We start from the raw sequence: 17,523 nt of genomic DNA, 5'->3' as shown, positions 1-17,523 counted from the left end.
TGCTTTACTGGCATATGCCTATTATCGCTAATTCTTTCCTTGTGAAGTGGAATGATGGATTAATGAAATAGAATCATTTTTTGCCAGATTTTGGTTTACTTTCAAATATGGGGAAATCGTTATCTTTGGGCTCCAAGGATGAATGGTCATTCTATTGTCAATGTCATCATTTATGTTGACCTAATAATGCTGGAGGACTTGCTGCATTCATAGTGTGGACATCCTGATGCCACCTTTCGGTGTTAATTTCTAGAACTATCCCTTGGGTAACCTGACTTGTATGTATTGCTATTTGTGTTACTTAAACGTATGTTGGCAAAAAGCATCTGAGAACAGGAATATTGACTGTGAACAATTAAGTAAAGTCAAACCTTACATATGGTGATATTTGGTTAAGGGATAAATGAAGAGAAATTACCTTTTTTGAGCCTTTGGATGTTTTAAGTGCACTGGAAAAAGAGTAGTATTTTAATGTCTTTTATTGAAAATTGCACTTCCAACAGTGAACTATTCCATTTGTAGTCCATTGAATTGTCAGTGTACATTTGTCAGTGTACATTGTGTACTCAATTCCGTGGAATCCGACTTGAACTCATGAATTTTTGATTTAGAGATGAAGATGCTACTATTAAGCTATACTGACAGCATACAACAACATTTCTGCAATCATCATCCTGGATTTTCAGGCAGAGATAGCCAATTAATGATAAAATAATAGCTTTTTAAACTGTTTGGATTATTAATGGTAAATTTGGTTGGGACTAAAAGCTTTGTTTCCCAGCAAATCTTGTAGTTAGCTGAATTAGTATGTTTGTTTTAAACCAGACCTCCTCAGTCTTTCTATAGTTTATAGTTGTTCCTCTGTAGCTAATCATATTGCTGTGGGTGTGGAGAAACATGTAGGCCAGACGAGGGAAGGAAGGCAGGTTTTCTTGTTGAAAGAACATTAATGAACCAGATGTGTTTTTTACAATAATTGATCATGTCAGTCACCATCAGTATACATATTTTTGCAGGCTCTGAACTTGGCATACAGCAGCATTTACAGCAACTACAAAAATTTTGTGGGCCCTCCACATTTTAAAGCGATTTGCAAGCTTCTGGGCTATCAAGGAATTGCTGTGGTAATGGAGGAACTGCTCAAAGTTGTTAAAAGCCTAGTAAGTATATTTTGTAAATTGGATTGTTATTATTTGAGTCTCGTACAATTTTTCAATTTCCAAATGCTTTTGCTGCAGCAAGTAATCTTTAATATGCTAAGGGAAACTCTTGAAACCATAAAAGGGTCAGCCTTTGGTCGTATTTTATGTAATGGGATACGTTTTATCCCTCCACTTCCCTTTCTAACTAATTATAAAGCTGTTTGTCCAGATGTGGCTAATTATCCTAAAAGCACAACAGACCAAAATCTGTCACAAGTTTTTGAATGTTTACTTATGCTTCATCCATATCAGAAAAAGATCAATCTAGGTGGATTGAAAAGTAGAAGGAAACAAAATAGAATGTATTGGCAATTCTTAAGTTGAAGTATTATGCTATGACACAGCACTAAATATTGGCATTATTGGATGCAAGGTTTCTGACATGGACAAAATTTGGAAATCTGTCTGCATGTTGGCTCTTGCAAGGAGGCTATCATATAAATTTGGCTGCTTGTGGGACTAGAATAGAAATTGATTAATTTAGGCCAGAACCTAGCAACTCTTTACTGAGTTGGAATTAACCATATTTTGATATTTTAGTCCAAATTCAAGAGCTAGAAACATTTGATAATAATCATTGAAATCTATCTTCCACGAAGTATATTTTCTTTTCATCACCATGACAATCTGACCTGGTTTTGAAAGGAATTAAGTAATTGCTTGGTAAAGGAAAAAAAAATACAGGATGTGTGAAATGAGAAAAGCGGTGGGCTCAGATTAAGTGGGGACACACACTGGTGTAGAGTTGATGGCTAAATGATTTGCTTTCATGTTTATTGTTACAATATGGAGGTGAACCCCTCTGTTACGTAAACCAAACACCCAAAATAGCTCGTCTCACCTTGTAATCTGTTAAAATATGAGTGACAGAGAACTCGCAAATTCCATTATTTAAAGAAAATAACATCAATTTATTTTAAGTCTAAAAGTGAACATTAAACAATTATTCACATTTCTAAGTCCCCCTCTTTCTCTTAACTGCTTACTATCTGCCTCCAGCTCTATAACAATATACTGTTCCAATAAGAGACTTGATATATCAACTTTATTTCAAAATCCACCCTGCTGCTGTCGTCTTCTGTGTCTTTCTTCTTCCAGCTGAGGATCTCCCTGTCGTCTTTTTACTGCAAATATGTTTCACATGAAAAGTTACCTTTGATAGTGTTTCCTAATTTCTTGGAGAGCAAGATGTTAGCACTCCATGCATTTCTGTCACTTCAGCAGTTGCACTCTGACCAATTTTCAAAATGTCCACATTTTATACCTCCCCAACATTGGATCGTCTCATTGGTTTGATGTTGGCAAAACAATAAATTCAAAATCGATTGGGTTTTAGTATTCTGGGGCATAATTTAAATTGGTTAGATTCAAATTATTGTCAAAACAGCAATCAAAACGCAGGTGTCCTTTTTACAGCCAAATTTTACAATATTTTCAATTTTCCAGTACACTAGGGCTGCCATCTAGTCATATACACAGGTGCTTAAAAGTTCTCAGTTCAGAACAGCATTCTGTCTCTCAAAGGTACAGTACACATCTTCAGCTTCATAACATTACCATGTATGATGGCTTGATAATCACCACTATATTGTTCTAGAAATTTGATACTTCAGTTGCACAGTTTTGACTGTAGAGTTACTTAGAGTTTTAGCTTGATACCAATCCTCATTTCTATCTGTTTTGATTTGAAGTAGCAAAACTTAATTTGTGATAGTAAAGTATTAATGCATTGAAATATACCAACAATATCAGAGTGTGGACAGCCAGTCTGATTGTTGCATTGAATCCTATAATTTCTCTGGGAGGATTATTTGTAAGTTAATAAAGATGTTCTATTTTCAGACTTCATGCGTATTTAATTAAAGCATGTTCTTCTTTTGTTTTTTGGTAACATCAGATATCTGAATTAGGAAGAGATGGAGAGAATCGTGAGGCAAAGGGAAATGTTTGCGTTTGCATTTGCAATGCTGTGCTGAGTACTCAAAATTCTTTTCAGATAATTAGGAGGTAGAAGTTAAAGTGCAGAGTCACAGTGAACTGTTCAGAGATCCTTTGTTCTCTGTGTAATAACTGAGAGGCCTAATGAATAAATTAAATGTTTGTGATTTACAAAAATGCATTGCCACTGTTGTATTAACAGAAACTACTCTACATGTTTAACCTCAGCTACAAGGAACCATTTTGCAATATGTGAAGACTTTAATGGAAGTGATGCCTAAAATCTGCCGTTTACCCAGACATGAGTATGGTTCACCAGGTTAGTGTGAATTATAAAATTTCTAAACTTTCACAAAATTTGTATGACAAAGATAACCTTGTGATAAATGAAAGATTACAGCACAAAAAAAATTGCTGTCGGTTTTAAATGATGATCTCTGTTACAGTTTTCTTTGTTACATTTTTTTCTCTCTTCTTGAAGCTAATGACTTATATATTGATTTACATGGTGTATGCAGCACAGAAAATATTCATTCATCCCACCCAATTTATGCTCGCATTTCTGCTTCGTTCTGCTTCCTTCCATCCCTCTCATTTAACTCTTATCATCATCCTGTATTCTGTTCTCCCTCATGATTAGAGAATAATTAGAGAATTATTCCATTAGTGTGGTATTATATATCTACTTTTGATGGTAGAAGGTGAGCTAGATTGTCTTATGACTGTTTTTAAACCTTCAAACTTACTTATAATTTTTTTTTCTTAAGTAAAGATTGTTGCTGAGAATACTGGTGCAGCACTAACTTTATTTACAGAACAACTTTATCCAACAGCTTCCCTTTACCGTGAGGTTAGCTGTAGGGATGTTCACTAATGGTTGCATGTTGTTCAGTGCCATTTATGACTCCTCAGGTACTGAGGCAGTCTGTCTCCATATACAGCAAGATCTGAATAGCATCTTGCCTTGACCTGATAAGTGCTAAGTAACATTACCCCTTGACATTCAATGGCATTACCATTGCTGAATTCCCCACCATCAACATTGAGTTAAAAATCACACAACACCAGGTTTATAGTCCAACAGGTTTAATTGGAAGCACGCTGGCTTTCGGAGCTAGTGTGCTTCCAATTAAAACTGTTGGACTATAACCTGGTGTTGTGATTTTTAACTTTGTACACCCCAATCCAACACCGGCTCCTCCAAATCAACATTGAGGGTTCAGTGACCAGAAACTAAACAAAGCCAGTTGTATAACTATTACAGTTATGAAAGTAGGTCAGAGGCTTGGAATTCTATAACAAGTAACTTAACTCCAATTTTCCATCTGCAAGCCACATAGGTGTTGGAATAATCTTCATTTGCCTGGATGGTGCTTCTCCAAAAGATGAGAAGCATCCAGGACAAAACAGCATGCTTCATTGTCACCCGAAATACTACCTTCAATGCTCATTTTGCTTATCACAACACACTTTGGCAGCAGTATGTGCCATCTATAAAATGCCCTTTCAAAATTCACAACGGTTTCTTAGCAACTTTCTAACCAATGACCACTACCACCTAGAAGGACAAGGGCAGCAGATACATGAGAACGCCGCCATCTGCATATTCCCCTCCAAGTCGCATACCATCCTGACCGGGAACTATATTTTTGTTCATTCCTTCATTCAGAGGCAGTTCAGTGGAGGTTCACCAGATTTATTTTAGGGATGAAAGGACAGTTGTATGGGAAGCAGCTGAATAGCTTGGGCTTATATTCGCTGGAGTTCAGAAGAATGGAGGGGGGCATTTGATTTGAGGTATAAAAAATGTTAAAAAGGGTTGATATGGTGGAATTTGAACAGCTGTTGTGGGACAGTGTTGAACTAGAGGTTATAGATTTAGAGTGAGAGGCAGTCGGTTCAAAATTGAGATAAGGAGAAATTACTTTTTAAGAGGGTTGTGAATCTGTGGAACTCACTAGTCCAGAGTGCAGTGGATGCAGAATCAATCAACGGACTCAAGAAAGAAATAAGTGCCTTCCTGATGAAAGGTGGGATAAACGGCTGTGGAGAGCAGGCAGGAGCATGGAGCTGAGTACATGATAAGATCAGGCATGATCATGTTAAATTGTGGAGGGCTGAATTACCTGCTTCTGCTCCTAATTCTGATGTTCCAGCATTCATTTTCATTGGGTCAAAATCCTGGAACTCCCTTCTTCATACCAGCACTGTGGCTGTCCCTACACCCAAAGACTGTAGTGTTTCAAGAAGGTAGCTCACCGTCATCACCTTCATTACATCAGAACTGGGCAATAAATACTGACTTCGGCAATAATGCCCACACCCCATGGGCGAATAAAGTGAATGTGGAAAATATTACAATGAATTAATATAAAAAGACATTGAGCATAGTTGGGGGACTTTAGAAAAGTGATCAAATGCTTAGTTGAAAAGATAGGAATTAAGAGTTTTTATGAAAGAGCAGAATGGAGAGATTTATGATGAGAATTCCAGAATATGGAGCTTTAGGTGCTGAAATCATGGCTGCTTGTAATGAGGATGAGAAGTACGCTGCAGACCAAACTTGGAGAATGAACAATTTTTAGGGTGGTTATTCTATTAGATAAGTCTACAAAGCTAAGCAGAGAAAAGGCCACAGAAGGCTTGAACATAAAGGTGGCTACGCTAAACTTGAGGGATTGAACCACCAGAGGCCAGCTGTCGCTTGCTTTCAAACAACTAAACTTGAGCAATACTGCAAACTTTTAGGATCCCCCAATGATTCAAGAATGACTATTGATGGCATGTAATATTATTAACCCTTAGGTCTTTTAAGAGGAGGCTACAATTTCCAATCGGCATTTTCCAATCCAATAAAAGGTTGTCTTTGTAATGAATTAGTCATGATTGAGCATGCCTTTGTCTGTTTTTCTGAAGATTCATATTCAATGAATCTGCACTGCCCACATAAAATGAACAATTTTATATTTTAGAAAGAAAATAAAAATGAGGTTAATCAGTGGACGAGAAACTGGAATATCTTATCTGTTCTGCCATTTTTTTCTGTAAAACCTTGTTTATTCAATATTCTCAAATGTGCACCCCACAGAAGTGAAATTTCGTTTAATAATGTGGCACTCAGAAATGTAGTTTTGTGAAATCATACTGGCTTTCAATTCAGTGCAGTTATGATAAGGCAGATATTCATTTTAATGTATGGAATCCCTTGTGCAAACTGCTTTTAAGCATTTATTATCTTTTTGATCGCAGTATTTATTCCATAAAAACAAGGAAGCTGTTCATGATGCCCGAATAACGGAAGTCACTAAAAACGGAAAGAACTACAGATTTTGTAAATCTAAGGAAGGGTCGCTCGACCCGGAACGTTAACTCTCACCACAGATGCTGCCAGACCTGCTGAGCTTTTCCAGCAATTTCTGTTTTTGTAATGGAAGTCAGTGTTGTGTACAAAATTGAGAGTGAAGTTTTGTTGCACTCACCACCAGCTTCTCATGGGCAACCAAGGATGGCAATAAATGCCGTCCCAGCCAGCAAAGCCCACATTCTGTATTTGTGAGTATTGGTAACTAGCGAGTTTCTAAAAAAAATTTAATGGAAAAGTCTTTTATAAAGGTTCAAATGGCCTACATTTTCCTGAAAAATGCCTCTTAGCTACCATGCCTTTCATGATATCCCATTAGTCACAGGATGAGACGTTTGGAATGGATCAGTGCAAGCTTGGCCTTGATCCATTATTGTCATCTGGGTGAAACTGTAGAATTCATATGTAAGAAAATGAGGACAGGAATCTGCATATCATTCTGTTGTGGCACAGTTGTGTGGAATATTGTATTTTATTGAATTCATCAACCTACAGACATCACTCAAAAGCAATATCTGACTGAAGTCAAATCTTTAAGAGTGGGAGAATTAGGAGTACGGGTGGTATTGTTCATAAAGGATGAAATCAGACTAATAATGAGAACAGAAATTTGCTCAAAATCTAAGTGTGGAATTAATCGTGAAGGAATGTGAACAGCCAGTGTTGTGCTCCATGCAGCACCAATGGCTTCATATGCTCAGTTTTGGGTTCTGGCTCTCTCCTCATCATGCATTGAATATTCAGTAATGCAAAATATGGTCTCTGGTTACCTTACCTCTGGTTCCATGACATGGTAATGTCATGGAACTAACCCAAAGTAATTTCAACAAAAAAGTAATTGAAAGTGAGGGATGAGGTTCTGCAAGTAGAATATAGGGAGCTAGGAAATAAATTGAAAAGTAGACCTCCATGGTCGCAAAGTCAAGATTACTTCCAGTGCTATGTACTAGTGAAATCAGGAAAGGGAGGCTGATGAATGCATGGATGGCGAAATGGTGTAGCAGAAGAGATTTAGATTCCTGAGGCATTGGGACTGATTCTGAGGAAGATGAGACCTGTACAAGTTGGACATGTTACACCCTAGCGGGACCAAGGCCTGTATCTTCATTGGACATTCATTCAGATGGTGGGGGAGAGTTTAAGTTGAAATAACAAGGGAATGGGAATCTGAATGGGGAGACATAACAGGGAAACATTAAAAGATAGGAATGAAAGAAAGAAAAGCAGAGACAGAGGAAATAAGGGCTAGCAACAAATTATACCCTACTACAAAATAATATGTAAAAATGTTTTTAAAAACTTACATCCTGTATCTAAACACTCAGCATATTTGCAACAAGATAGACAAATTAACAGTGCAAATAGTTGTAAATGAGCTCAATATATTTGCGGAATAACCAAAGCTGAGAACTGAATGTCTGAGGGATTTCAGTGCATGGGAAGGAGAGGCAAAAAGGAAAAGGAGATGCAATTGGGTTTAGTACAGGATGAAATCATCACAGTCATGTGATGGGCTACTACCTCAGAAATCCATATATAATTCTGTTCATAAGTTCATAAAAAGAACTGTGCTGAGCAACGAATAAGTTGAGCTTGGTTTATAAAAGGAAATTCTAAGTCCAATTTACAAGAACTAATTGAAACAATTAATTGGAATCCTCTCGTCCTGCACTTTCTGCCGAAATTCTCGCACGTGCTATCCCAATTCTGGTAATGTTAGCAATCCACAAGGGAACCAGAGACCATATTTTGCATTAATGAATATTCAATGCATGATGTTATCAATTGACAGCTAATTGATCATTGATCACAAATCAAATCATTCAGTAGTCAATTCCACTTTCAGTTGCAGCTGTTTGGAAGTGTCAGATCAGTGTTCATTATTTCCTCTAGTGTTAGGGGTCTCTCACATTTGGCATGACCTTTTCTGCCCTTAATGTTCTACAATGTGAAAATACACAACAATCTATGGCATGCACCAATGCACTTTATCAAGATATAATGCATAACATTTAAGACATGGATATTTTGTAATCAAACTGTTCACAGATGTTATTATATACGTCTGGAGCAGTAGAACTTGAACTGGGACGTATTGGCTCAGAGATAGAGATACTAACCACTGCACTATAAGTGCCCTGTGTAAGATTTAAGACATAAAACTATCATCAGTATTTCCAGCAACTGTTTATTTTGTTTGTTAATAGAACTTAAATTCTATCTATCTTGGTCATGACCAAGATCATATTCTTGGATTTTTAGCTGTAGTTTGCCAGAAAAAGTGTGTACAGTGGCCAATATGCAGATTAGTTCCCTTGACAATCGCTAAAAGGCAGCTGTAAGGAATAATTTGCGTGTTATGATCTTGATTTGGCGACTGAAATTGACAGGTGCTTTGGCACTGCAGTGCTACAAGCAGACTTCAAAACTGTAGCATTTTCTCACCTCTTAGTTTTCTTTGTTGCTGGTGATTGAAAGAAATGCGATGTTCATTACCTGCTTTAGAAGTAGTTTTCTTCATTCAATTACAGATAATAGGCTTCCCTTCTATTTTTTATTCTTTCATGGATTTGAGAATTGTTTTGTGGCATGGTGGCTCAGTGGTTAGCCAGGTTTCAGTCCAGCCTTGGGCGACTGTTTGTTTGTGTGGAGTTTGCACCTTTTCACCTGTCTGATTGAGTTTCCACCAAGTGCAATGGTTTCTTTCTGCAGTCCAAAGGTGGGTTGGCTATGCTAAATTGCCTCATAGTGTTCAGGGATGCACGGGCTAGGTAGATTAACCATGGTAAATGAGGAATTACCAGGGATCAGGTCGGGGGCTGGGCCTGAGTCTGAGTCTTGGGAAGTTCTTTGGAGGGTCAACGCAGACTTGATGGGCCAAACGGCCTCTTTCCACACTCCTGGGGATTCTATGTTTCTACTATAGAAAAGTGTATTACTTATTGAAGCTTCACTTTTTTTTAATCAGTAGAACTGCTGTTTCTTTTGGGCTACAATGTGCCCATATTCTCCCCAGAAGAACTGTTTGACAGTGAGTACAGCTAATAGCTCCTGTCTCCCAAGTTTCTTTTACCATGCCTGTACATCCTTCAATGAAAATCAAAGATTAGAGATTAAATATTTTTTATATGGGGTTGTGCTGGCTTGAAGTTTCATACTTGGAAGAGTGAAACTTCTCCAGCAGTTTTGAAGAGAGCTGGAATTCCCCCTTGCTTGACCTTCCAGCTTGTCTCATTAATGGAACCGGGAGAGGATGATTTCATCATGGCTGGCATTCATCATCTCAATCTCTAGACAATCATACAAGACCAAATATCGTGCTTTAGCAGCAAATGAAGGAATATTTACCAAGCCCCTGTATTGCTCAGCTGTGTGGCACGAAGCCATTGAACTTCAGTGTCATTGCTATCAGTTGACATTTCCCCAGTTCTTTGTATTCACCAGTACAAACCTTCAAGTTGCAAAGAAAATATTAAATCTGCAATCAGCCAATAGAAGTGGATTATTGGATAATTGGAGCTCTTTCTGGAGAAGGTGCGACCTCTGCAAGCAGGTTGGTCTTTACCTGAACCAGAGGGGTGCCAGTATCCTGGGGAGATTTGCTAATGCTCTCTGGGGGAGGGGTTGGGAACCTGAATTGTAGTTCCAGTGTACAGGAGGTTGAGGGTAGTGAGGTCAGGATAGATTTACAAGGTCGCGAGAGGGCATCAGCAATCAGGATGTCGGTTTGAAATGTGTGTACTTCAATGCCAGGAGCATCTGGAATAAGGTGGGTGAACTTGCAGCATGGTTTGGTACCTGAGATTTCGATGTGGCCATTTCAGAGACATGGCTAGAGGAGGGACAGGAATGGTTGTTGCAGATTCCGGGATTTAGCTGTTTCATCAAGAACAGAGATGATGGTAAAAGAGCGGGTGCGTGACATTATTAATGAAGGGTAGTATTATAGCAGCTGAGAGAATGTTTGAGGATTCATGCACTTAGGTAGTTTGGGCTGAGGTTAGAAACAGGAAAGGAGACATCACCCTGTTGGGAGTTTTCTTTAAGCCTCTGAATTGTTCCAGGGATGTAGCAGAAAGGATAGCAAAGATGATTCTCGATAGGAGCGAGAGTAACAGGATAGTTGTTATGGGGGACTTTAACTTCCCCAGTATTGACTGGGGATACTATTGTTCAAGTAGTTTAGATGGGTCAGTTTTTGTTCAATTGTGCAGGAGGGTTTTCTGACAGTGTGTAGACAGGCCAACAAGGGGAGATGCCATATTGGATTTGGTACTGGGGAATGAACCTGACCAGGTGTTAGATTTGGAGGTAGGTGAGCACTTTGGTGATAATGACCATAATTCGGTTATGTTTACAATACCAATGGGCAAGGATAAGTGTATACTGCAGGGAAAGAGGTATAACTGGGGGTAAGGCAATTATGGTGCGATTAGGCAAGCTTTAGGATGCATTGGATGGGGAAGGAAACTGAAGGGGATAGACACACTTGAAATGTAGAGCTTATTCAAGGAACAGCTACTGCAGGTCCTCAATAAGTATATACCTATCGGGCAGGGAGGTAGTTGTCGAGAGAGGGAGTCATGATTTACTAAAGAAGTTGAAACTCTTGTCAAGAGGAGGAAGAAGGCTTATGTGAGGATGATATGTCAAGGCTTAATTAGGGGGATTTTGAGTTATAAGTTAGCCAAACAAGATCTAAAGAGAGGGCTAAGAAGAGTCAGGAGGGGAATTTAAAAAGGAGATCCTCGAGAGTAGTAATATCTGGATTGCTCCCGGTGCTGCGAGCTAGTGAGGGTAGGAATAGGAGGATAGAGCAGATGAACGCATAGCTGAGGAACTGGTATATGGGAGAAGGATTCATATCTGAATCACTGGAATCTCATCTGGGGCAGAAGTGACCTGTACAAGAAGGACGGATTGCACCTGAACTGGAAGGTGACTAACATACTGGCAGAGAGATTTGTTAGAGCCGCTCAGGAGGATTTAAACTATTAATGTGGGGGGGTGGGACCCAGAGAGAGAGATCAATCTCAGACTGGTACAGTTAAGAAAGGAAGCGAGTCAAACAGGCAGGGACAAAGCAGAGGACAAAGTAGGACTCATAAACTGTATTTATTTCAATGCAAGAGTCCTAACAGTGAAGGCAGATGAGCTCAGGGCATGGTGAGATACATGGGACTGGGATATCGTAGCAATTACAGACACATAGCTCAGGGATGGACAGGACTGGCAGCTTAATGTTTCAGGATACCAGTGCTACAGAAAGAACAGAAAGGGAGGCAAGAGAGGAGGGGGAGTGGCGTTTTTGATCAGAGATAGCATTACAGATTTACTGAGGGAGGATATTCCCGGAAATACATCCAGGGAAGTTATTTGGGTTGAACTGAGAAATAAGAAAGGGATGATCACCTTATTGGGATTATTATTATCGATCCCCCTAGTAGTCAACAGGAAATTGAGAAATTTGTAAGGATATCTCAGTTATCTGTAAGAATAATAGGGTGGTTATGGTAGGGGATTTTAACTTTTCAAACATAGACTGGGATTGCCATAGTGTTAAGGGTTTAGATGGAGACGAATTTGTTAAGTGTGTACAAGACAATTTTCTGATTCAATATGTGGATGTACCTACTCAAGAAAGTGCAAAACTTGAACTACTCTTGGGAAAGAAGGCAGGGCAGGTGACTGAGGTGTCAGTGGGGGAGCCCTTTGGGGCCAGCGACCATAATTCTATTAGTTTTAACATAATGATGGAAAAGGATAAACCAGATCTAAAAGTTGAAGTTCTAAATTGGAGGAAGGCTAATTTTGATGGTATTGGGCAAGAACTTTCAAAAGCTGATTGGGGGCAGATGTTTGCAGGTAAAGGGATGGCTGGAAAATGGGAAGCCTTCAGAAATGAGATGATGAGAGTCCAGAGACTGTATATTCCTGTTAGGGTGAAAGGGAAGGCTGGTAGGTGTAGGGAATGCTGGATCACTAAAGAAATTGAGGGTTTGATTAAGAAAAAGAAGGAAGCATATGTCTGGTTTAGACAAGATAGTGTGAATCCTCAGAATATCAAGGTAGTAGGAGCATACTTAAGAGGGAAATCAGAAGGGCAAAAAAAGGGGACATTGGACAGCTTTGGCAAATAGAGTTAAGGAGCATTCAAAGGGTTAGCAAGTTTTGAGAAGACTTGTAGCTCAGGTTGAGGTTCTGGATGTAGGTATACTCGCTGATCCAGAATGTTTGTTGTCAGACGTTTCGTCACCATACTAGGTAATCTCTTCAGTGAACCTCCGAATGAAGCCTTCATTCAATCCAAAGGGATTTTCCAAATACATTAAGGACAAAAGGGTAAATAGGGAGAGAATAGGGCTCTTTAAAGATCAGCAAGGCGGCCTTTGTGTGGAGCCGCAGGAGATGGGGAGATACTAAATGAGTATTTTGCATCAGTGTTTACTGTGGAAAAGGACGTGGAAGATGTAGAATGTAGAGAAATAGATGGTACCATCTTGAAAAATGTCCATATTACAGAGGAGCAAGTGCTGGGTGTCTTGAAACACATAAAAGTGGATAAATCCTCAGGACCTGATCAACTGTACCCTAAAACTCTGTGGGAAGGTAGGGAAGTGATTGCTGGGCTCTTTGCTGAGATATTTGTATCATCGATAGTCACAGGTGAGGTGCCAGAAGACTGGAGGTTGGCTAACGTGGTGCCACTATTTAAGAAAGATGGTAAGGACAAGCCAGGCAACTATAAACCAGTGAGCCTGATGTCCGTGTAGGGCAAGTTGTTGGAGGGAATCCTGAGGGAGAGGATGTACATGTATTTGGAAAGGCAAGGACTGATTAGGGATAGTCACTGTGGCTTTGTACGTGAGAAATCATGTCTCACAAACTTGATTGAGTTTTTTGAAGAAGTCACAAAAAGGATTGATGAGGGCAGAGCGGTAGATGTGATTGATATGGACTTCAGTAAGGCGTTCAACAAGGTTCCCCATGGGAGACTGGTTAGCAAAGTTAGATCTCATGGAATACAGGGAGAACTAGCCATTTGGATACAGAGCTGGCTCAAAGGTAGAAGACAAAGCGTGGTGGTGGAGGATTGTTTTTCAGACTGGAGGCCTGTGACCAGTGGAGTGCCACAAGGATCGGTGCTGGGTGCTCTACTTTTTGTCATTTAGATAAAGGATTTGGATGCAAGCATAAGAGGTACAGTTTGTAAGTTTGCAGATGACACCAAAATTGGAGGTGAAGTGGACAGTGAAGGAGGTTCCCTCAGATTACAACAAGACCTTGATCAGATGGGCCAGTGGGCTGAGAAGTGGCAGATGCAGTTTAATTTAGATAAATGTAAGGTGCTGCATTTTGGGAAAGCAAATCTTAACAGGATTTGTACACTTAATGGTAAGGTCCTCAGGAGGTCCTCTTGCTGAACCAAGAGACCTTGGGAGTGCAGGTTCATAGCTCCTTGCAAGTGGAGTCATAGGTAGATAGGATAGTGAAGAAGGCATTTGGTATGCTTTCTTTTATTGGTCAGAGTATTGAGTACAGGAGTTGGGAGGTCATGTTGTGGCTGTACAGGACATTGGTTAGGCCACTTTTGGAATATTGTGTGCAGTTCTGGTCTCCTTCTCCTTCCTATCATAAAGATGTAGTGAAACTTGAAAGGCTTCAGAAAAGATTTACAAGGATGTTGCCAGGGTTGGAGGGTTTGAGCTATCGGGAGAGGTTGAATAGGCCAGGGCTGTTTTCCCTGGACCGTCGGAGGCTGAGGGGATGATCTTAGAGGTTTGCAAAATCATGAGGGACGTGGATAGGATAAGTAGACAAAGCCTTTTCCCTGGGTGGGGGAGTCCAGAACTAGAGGGCATAGGTTTATGGTGAGAGGGGAAAAATATAAAAGAGGCCTAAGGGTCAATTTCTTCATGCAGAGGGTGGTACGTGAATGGAATGAGCTGTCAGAGGAAGTGGTGGAGGTTAGTACAATTGTAAAATCTAAGATGGGTATATGAATAGGAAGGGTTTGGAGGGATACGGCTCAGATGCTGGCAGGTGGAACTAGATTGGGTTGGGATAACTGGTTGGCACGGATGAGTTGGATCGAAGTGTCTGTTTCCATGCTGTACATCTCTATGACTCTGAGAAGTTGTTGGCGGATATGATCAGGCAAAACCCTAAGGCCTTCTGTAGGTATATCAGGAATAAGAATGACTAGAGTAAGATTAGGGCCAACGAAAGATAGTAGTGGAAAGTTGTGTGTGGAACCTGACGACATAGGGGAAGCGCTTAATGTATACTTTTTGTTAGTATTCACATTGGAAAAGGGCAATGCTAGTGAGAATGAGATAAAAGCTACAAGATTAGGTGGGATTGAGGTTGACAAAGAGGAGATTTTAGCGATTTTGGAAGATCTGAAAATAGATAAGACCCCTGGGCCGATGGGATTTATCCTCATCCTCTGGGAAGGCAGGGAGGAGATTGCAGAGCCTTTGTCTGGGAAGGCAGGGAGGAGATTGCAGAGCCTTTGGCTTCGATCTTTGTCATCATTGTCGGCAGGAGTAGTGCCAGAAGACTGGAGGATAGCAAATGTTGCTCCCTTGTTTAAGAAGGGGAGTCGGGACAACCCTGGTAATTATAGGCTAATGAGCCTCACTTCAGTTGTGGGTAAGGTGTTGGGAAAGGTTATAAGAGATAAGATTTATAATCATCTGGAAAGGAATAATTGGATAAGGGACAGTCAGCACGGTTTTGTGAAGGGTAGGTCATTGAGCTCTCCGAGAAGGTGACAAAACCGGTGGATGAAGGTAAAACCCTTGATGAGTATATGGACTTCAGTAAGGTGTTTAATAAGTTTCCACATGGTAGGCTGTTGCTTAAAATGTGGAGTTTCGGGATTGATGATGTAGCAGTTTAGATCAGAAATTCGTTAGCTGGAGAAGACAGGGTGGTGATTAATAGGAAGTGTGTTCATCCTGGAGCTCAGTTACCAGTGGTGTGCCTCAAGGGGCACTGCTGTTTGTCATTTTTATAAATTATCTGGATGTGGGCGTAGAATGATGGGTTAGTAAATTTGTAAATGACAAGAAGGTAGGCAGAGTTGTGGATGGTGCCGAAGGATGTTGTTTACAGAGGGACATAGATAAGATGCAGAGTTGGGCTGAGAAGTGGCAAATGGAATTTCTTATGGAAAAGTGTGAGGTAATTCACTTCAGAAGAAGTATCAGAAATGCAGAGTACTGGGCGAATTTAAGATTCTTGGCAGTGTAGGTGAACAGAGATCTTTGTGTCCAGGTGCATAAATCCCTGATAGTTGCCACCCAGGTTGATAGGATTGTTAAGAAGGCATATGGTATGTTGGCATTTATTGGTAGGGGGATTGAGTTTCAGAGCCACGAGGTCATGCTTCAGCTGTACAAGACAGTGGTAAGGTCGCACTTGGAGTATTGCATGAAGTTCTGGTTGCTGCATTATAGGAAGGATGTGGAAGCTTTGGAAAGGGTTCAGAGGAGATTTACTAGAATGTTGCCTAGTATGGAGGGAAGGTGTTACAAGGAAAGGCTGAGGGAACTGAGGCTGTTTTCGTTGGAGAGAAGAAGGTTGAGAGGTGACTTAATTGAGACATATAATTGTTAGATAGGGTGGACGGTGAGAACCTTTTCCTCTGATGGTGAAGGCTAACATGAGGGGATGTGGCTTTAAATTGAAGGGTGATAGATTTTGGACAGTTGTTGGGGCAGTTTCTTCACTCAGTAGTAGGGGAATGGAACGGCCTGCCTGCAACAGTAGCGGACTCAATGACGTTAAGGGCATTTAAGTGGGCATTGGACATATGGATAATAATGGAACGGTGTAGGTTAGATGGGCATCAGATTATTTTCACAGGTTGGCGCAACATCGCGGGCTGAAGGGTCTGTACTATGATGTAACGTTTTATGTAAATGTTAACAGTTTGCAATGATTGTTGACTTAGTAATACATTTCTGCTTGTTTCAAGCACCCAGCTGATCAAAAGTAAATGCCACCAACAAAACAAAATTAAAAGATCAGGAATGGAGATGCAGCAGGGGGCCTGCAGACTTGAAGATGCTGACACCATCCGGCATGTTAGTTTTGGGACACTTTCTGCTTTTGATTGTCACTATTCCTGATTTTGGAGGTGGATTGGAGCCCAAGAAGGCAGGCCACCTCATGAGGCAGGCCGATACTTAGGGGCATGAAGAACTATTTTGGAGAATGACTGGGGGCCCTTGTGCAGTGATAATGTCCCTACTCTGGACCAGGCAGCTCAGGTTGAAGTCCAACCTGCAGCAGAGGTAGTAATAACATCTCTGAACAGTTTGATTAGAAATATGTAACGTCTCTGAAGAATTTCATTACAAAATATCTGGAAGGTTACTAGGATTATCCCAACAATTAAAGGGAGTCAGGGGGCTGAGTTGAGTATGGTTGCCCATTACAAATGAGAAAGTGCTAGAAAAGCTAAAAGGTCTTAAAATTGATAAATCTCCTGGCCTGATGGGTTACATCCTAGAGTTCTGAGGCAGGTGGCTGAGGAAATAGCGGAGGCGTTGGTTGAGATCTTTCAAAAGTCACTGGAGTCGGGGAAAGTCCCGGATGATTGGAAGATCACTGTTGAAACCCCCTTGTTCAAGAAAGGATCAAGGCAAAAGATGAAAAATTATAGACCAATTAGTCTAACCTCGGTTGTTGGTAAAATTCTAGAATCCATCATTAAGGATGAGGTTTCTAAATTCTTGGAAGAGCAGGGTCGGATTAGAACAAGTCAACATGGATTTAGTAAGGGGATGTCGTGCCTGACAAACCTGTTGGAGTTCTTCGAAGAGGTGACAAGTAGGTTAGACCGGGGAAACCCAGTGGATGTGGTCTGCCTAGACTTCCAAAAGGCCTTTGATAAGGTGCCACATGGGAGGCTGCTGAGCAAGGTGAGGGCCCATGGTATTCGAGGTGAGCTACTGGTATGGATTGAGGATTGGCTGTCTGACAGAAGGCAGAGAGTTGGGATAAAAGGTT

The 17,523-nt window shown here is 40.4% G+C and overlaps 1 protein-coding gene across 2 annotated transcripts in view; it reads left to right on the top strand.

Annotated features, from left to right (window-relative positions):
* Positions 1-17,523, top strand: part of cyfip1 (cytoplasmic FMR1 interacting protein 1) — a 189,334-nt gene that overhangs the window by 152,262 nt on the left and 19,549 nt on the right. For both annotated transcript variants that reach the window (XM_043692305.1, XM_043692304.1), the window contains exons 24-25: positions 1,017-1,160; positions 3,369-3,459. In XM_043692305.1, coding sequence (XP_043548240.1) covers positions 1,017-1,160; positions 3,369-3,459 — 235 coding nt within the window. The remainder of the gene's footprint in view (positions 1-1,016; positions 1,161-3,368; positions 3,460-17,523) is intronic.

This window comes from Chiloscyllium plagiosum, chromosome 6 (assembly GCF_004010195.1).
Source record: "Chiloscyllium plagiosum isolate BGI_BamShark_2017 chromosome 6, ASM401019v2, whole genome shotgun sequence".
In the NCBI taxonomy this organism is placed as follows: domain Eukaryota; kingdom Metazoa; phylum Chordata; class Chondrichthyes; order Orectolobiformes; family Hemiscylliidae; genus Chiloscyllium; species Chiloscyllium plagiosum.
This window is presented reverse-complemented; position numbering and strand designations above follow the sequence as displayed.